Below are 2587 nucleotides of genomic sequence, written 5' to 3' on the forward strand. Positions count from 1 at the left end.
CTTGGGACAAGGGCAGGGAGGGATGGGAGCAGGGGGAAGGGTTTCCAGCTGGCAGAGGGAGCTGGAGCTGAGATGGGAGGGAGAAATTCTGGGCTGTGAGGGTGGGGAGATCCTGGCCCAGGTTGCCCAGGGAAGCTGTGGCTGCCCCATCCCTGGCAGTGTTGAAGGGCAGGTTGGATGGGGCTCTGAGCAACCTAATCTGGTTCAAGATGTCCCTGGTCACTGCAGGGGGGGTTAGACTAGATGACCTTCAAAGGTCCCTCCCAACCAGAGGGGCCAAATGGTACCCAAGATACCCAAGAAATGGAAAACCTCCAGCCTGGTACCTTCTGCTGAGCGTGGCAACATTTCCTAACTGAAGATAATTCAGGAATGCTTGAAGGAAGCCACATCCAAGCTCCAAAACTGTTCTGTATGGTTCCTTGGGCACCAAAGATTCTAAAAGTAAATAGAAACATAGTTCTACACGGTCCTCACCTTGGTGGGTAAAAGCTAGGGGAGAAGCCTGACAAGGTGGGACACCCCCAGAGCGTGCTCTGGAACCTGGCAGGAGCTCACCAGCAGCAATCAAGGTTTGTTGGGTTTGTGGGGGTGAAAACAACAACAAAAAAAAGTGCATTTCTCCCCTAATCCGAAGCTTTTCTTGCCAGAAAGAGGAGGAGGAGCAGAGGAGCTCCATGATCTGGAAGGACAAACCTCAGCTCCACATGTGGCTTTTGGAGTAGGTTGGGTTTTTTTTTGGTCTTGTTGCTCCATAAATTCCCAGGGACTCTTGTTTATCAGCGGGTTGGTCCTACTGAAAAAGTGAAAACCCCACCATTTGGGGAGCAGCCCCAGAGGTCCAGGTGCCTTCCCGACCCTTCCACGTTAAACAGGCTGTGGAGAAGGGAGGAACACAGTGGAGACCACCACACTGAGAGGACACTTTGGCATGGAGGTCCCCCTTCTTCCACCCTCCCCATCCCTGGGACAGATGACAACCCCAGAGCGGGCATAAAAATCCATTTAATTTTCATAAACTCTGAAGTTATGAGACAAAGACCCAACAAGTAAAAACCAAGTTGCAATGCTTGAGGTTGTCTCCTTGGTGAGACGTGTTCTCCAGCCCCAACCACCCCACAAAACCCCAGAGGAGGCACCTCAATCCCACCCATCACTGAAGCCTTTGGCTTCACCAGGATGGCTGGGATGATGGTACCTGTTTCAACAGGTCTCCATGGTCTGGTTGTTCCTGGGAATGATGGAGGTGACCCTCTCTGGGGAGCTGCAGCTTCTCAGATGCCACCCGAGTGTCCCTGCCCCAATCCAGTGCATGAAGAAAGTTGTCTTCAACCAGCTCCAAACCTCCCCAGTTTAACCAGACTCCACTTCATCAGCAAGTGAGGATGTCACCAGCCTCTTCCAGGACAGGACTTTTGCCTTACAGCTCCCCAGGAGTGGTCCAATGTCCCACCAACTGTGCCCACCTCCAAGATGTGGGGAACTAAGTGTCACTTCCCCCATCATCCTGGCTCCTTGTGGTGACACCAAGCAGGTCCTTCCCTCGCCCTTTCTCCCCACGGGGTTGGGGGGACACCCACCCCCTCCTACTGTTGCCCGTGACCAAGGGGCCACCACCCCAGCTCGGTCTCACAGGATTTAAAAAAAATAGCACCTCCGAAATATACTTCAGGGTGAGGAACATCCCTCAAATACACAAGGTACGGAGGGGCTGTTGCTCAAATAAAAACCCCGTTTAGCCCTAAATTGTTATCCCCTCTCAGCAGCAAACCCAGGACCACCCGTGGTGGAGCGGTGAGGGGGGAGCTGGCACCTCCACCACCAGCCCCAGGGTGTCCCCAACCCCCTTGGTGGGGTTCTCATGGTCGGTAGCCAAGAGGTGGTCCTGCCCTAGGAGCAGGGGCTGCCCCCACGGTGCAGCCTCTGGGCCATGCTGAGGAGGGAACGGAGCTGCACCAGCTTGAGTGGTCCCACCTGCCGGGGGTCTTGGCCTTCCAGCCAGCGTAACGCCGTCTCCAGGCCCTGGATGGCTTCCTGAGCCGTGGGCAGCGAGGCATCCCCTCCTTCCCCACCTCTCCTGCCACCGCCAGCAGCTCCCTCCTCGTCCTCCCTCTCCTCAGCCCCGCAGCCTTCCTCCTCAGCCTCCTCTTCCCCATCCTCCTCCTCCTCCTCGGCGGGAGCCGCGTCATCCATGTGCACCCAGTCGGCCACCTCCTCGGGAGCCAGATGCTTGTCGGCCAAGGCTGCCAGGTGGGTCAGGTCGCTGAAGACTTTGCTGTCCCCTCCACCTTCCTCCCCACCTGGAGGAGGAAGGTCTCCGTGCTCTTCCTCCCCGGGCTGGGGCTCGAAGGCGGCGCGGAGCCCCAGCAGCCAGCACTTCTCGATGGAGCCGGGAGGGATGAGTTCCCAGGAGAGACCAGCCAGGTATAACATGTCCTTGAGGAGGAAGGACCTCACGAAGTCCACGGGGCCAGCGGAGCCACCGGCCAGGCAGGAGACAGCCAAGCGCAGCAGTTCCCTCTTGTAGAGCTGCTTGAAGGCCAACACCACCCCTTGCTCCAGCGGGGCCGGGATCCGACCTCCTCCT

At 57.4% G+C, this 2587-nt stretch overlaps 1 protein-coding gene across 1 annotated transcript in view; it reads right to left on the minus strand.

Annotated features, from left to right (window-relative positions):
- Window positions 1–1890: 1890 nt before the first annotated feature.
- The window catches only part of TIGD5 (tigger transposable element derived 5), a 1619-nt gene continuing 922 nt past the window's right edge, over window positions 1891–2587 (minus strand). The window contains exon 2 of the mRNA XM_009998395.1: window positions 1891–2585. Within this exon, the coding sequence (XP_009996697.1) occupies window positions 1891–2585 (695 nt within the window). The remainder of the gene's footprint in view (window positions 2586–2587) is intronic.

The sequence above is a fragment of the Chaetura pelagica genome, unplaced genomic scaffold (genome assembly GCF_000747805.2).
Source record: "Chaetura pelagica isolate M959 unplaced genomic scaffold, ChaPel_1.0 scaffold805, whole genome shotgun sequence".
In the NCBI taxonomy this organism is placed as follows: domain Eukaryota; kingdom Metazoa; phylum Chordata; class Aves; order Apodiformes; family Apodidae; genus Chaetura; species Chaetura pelagica.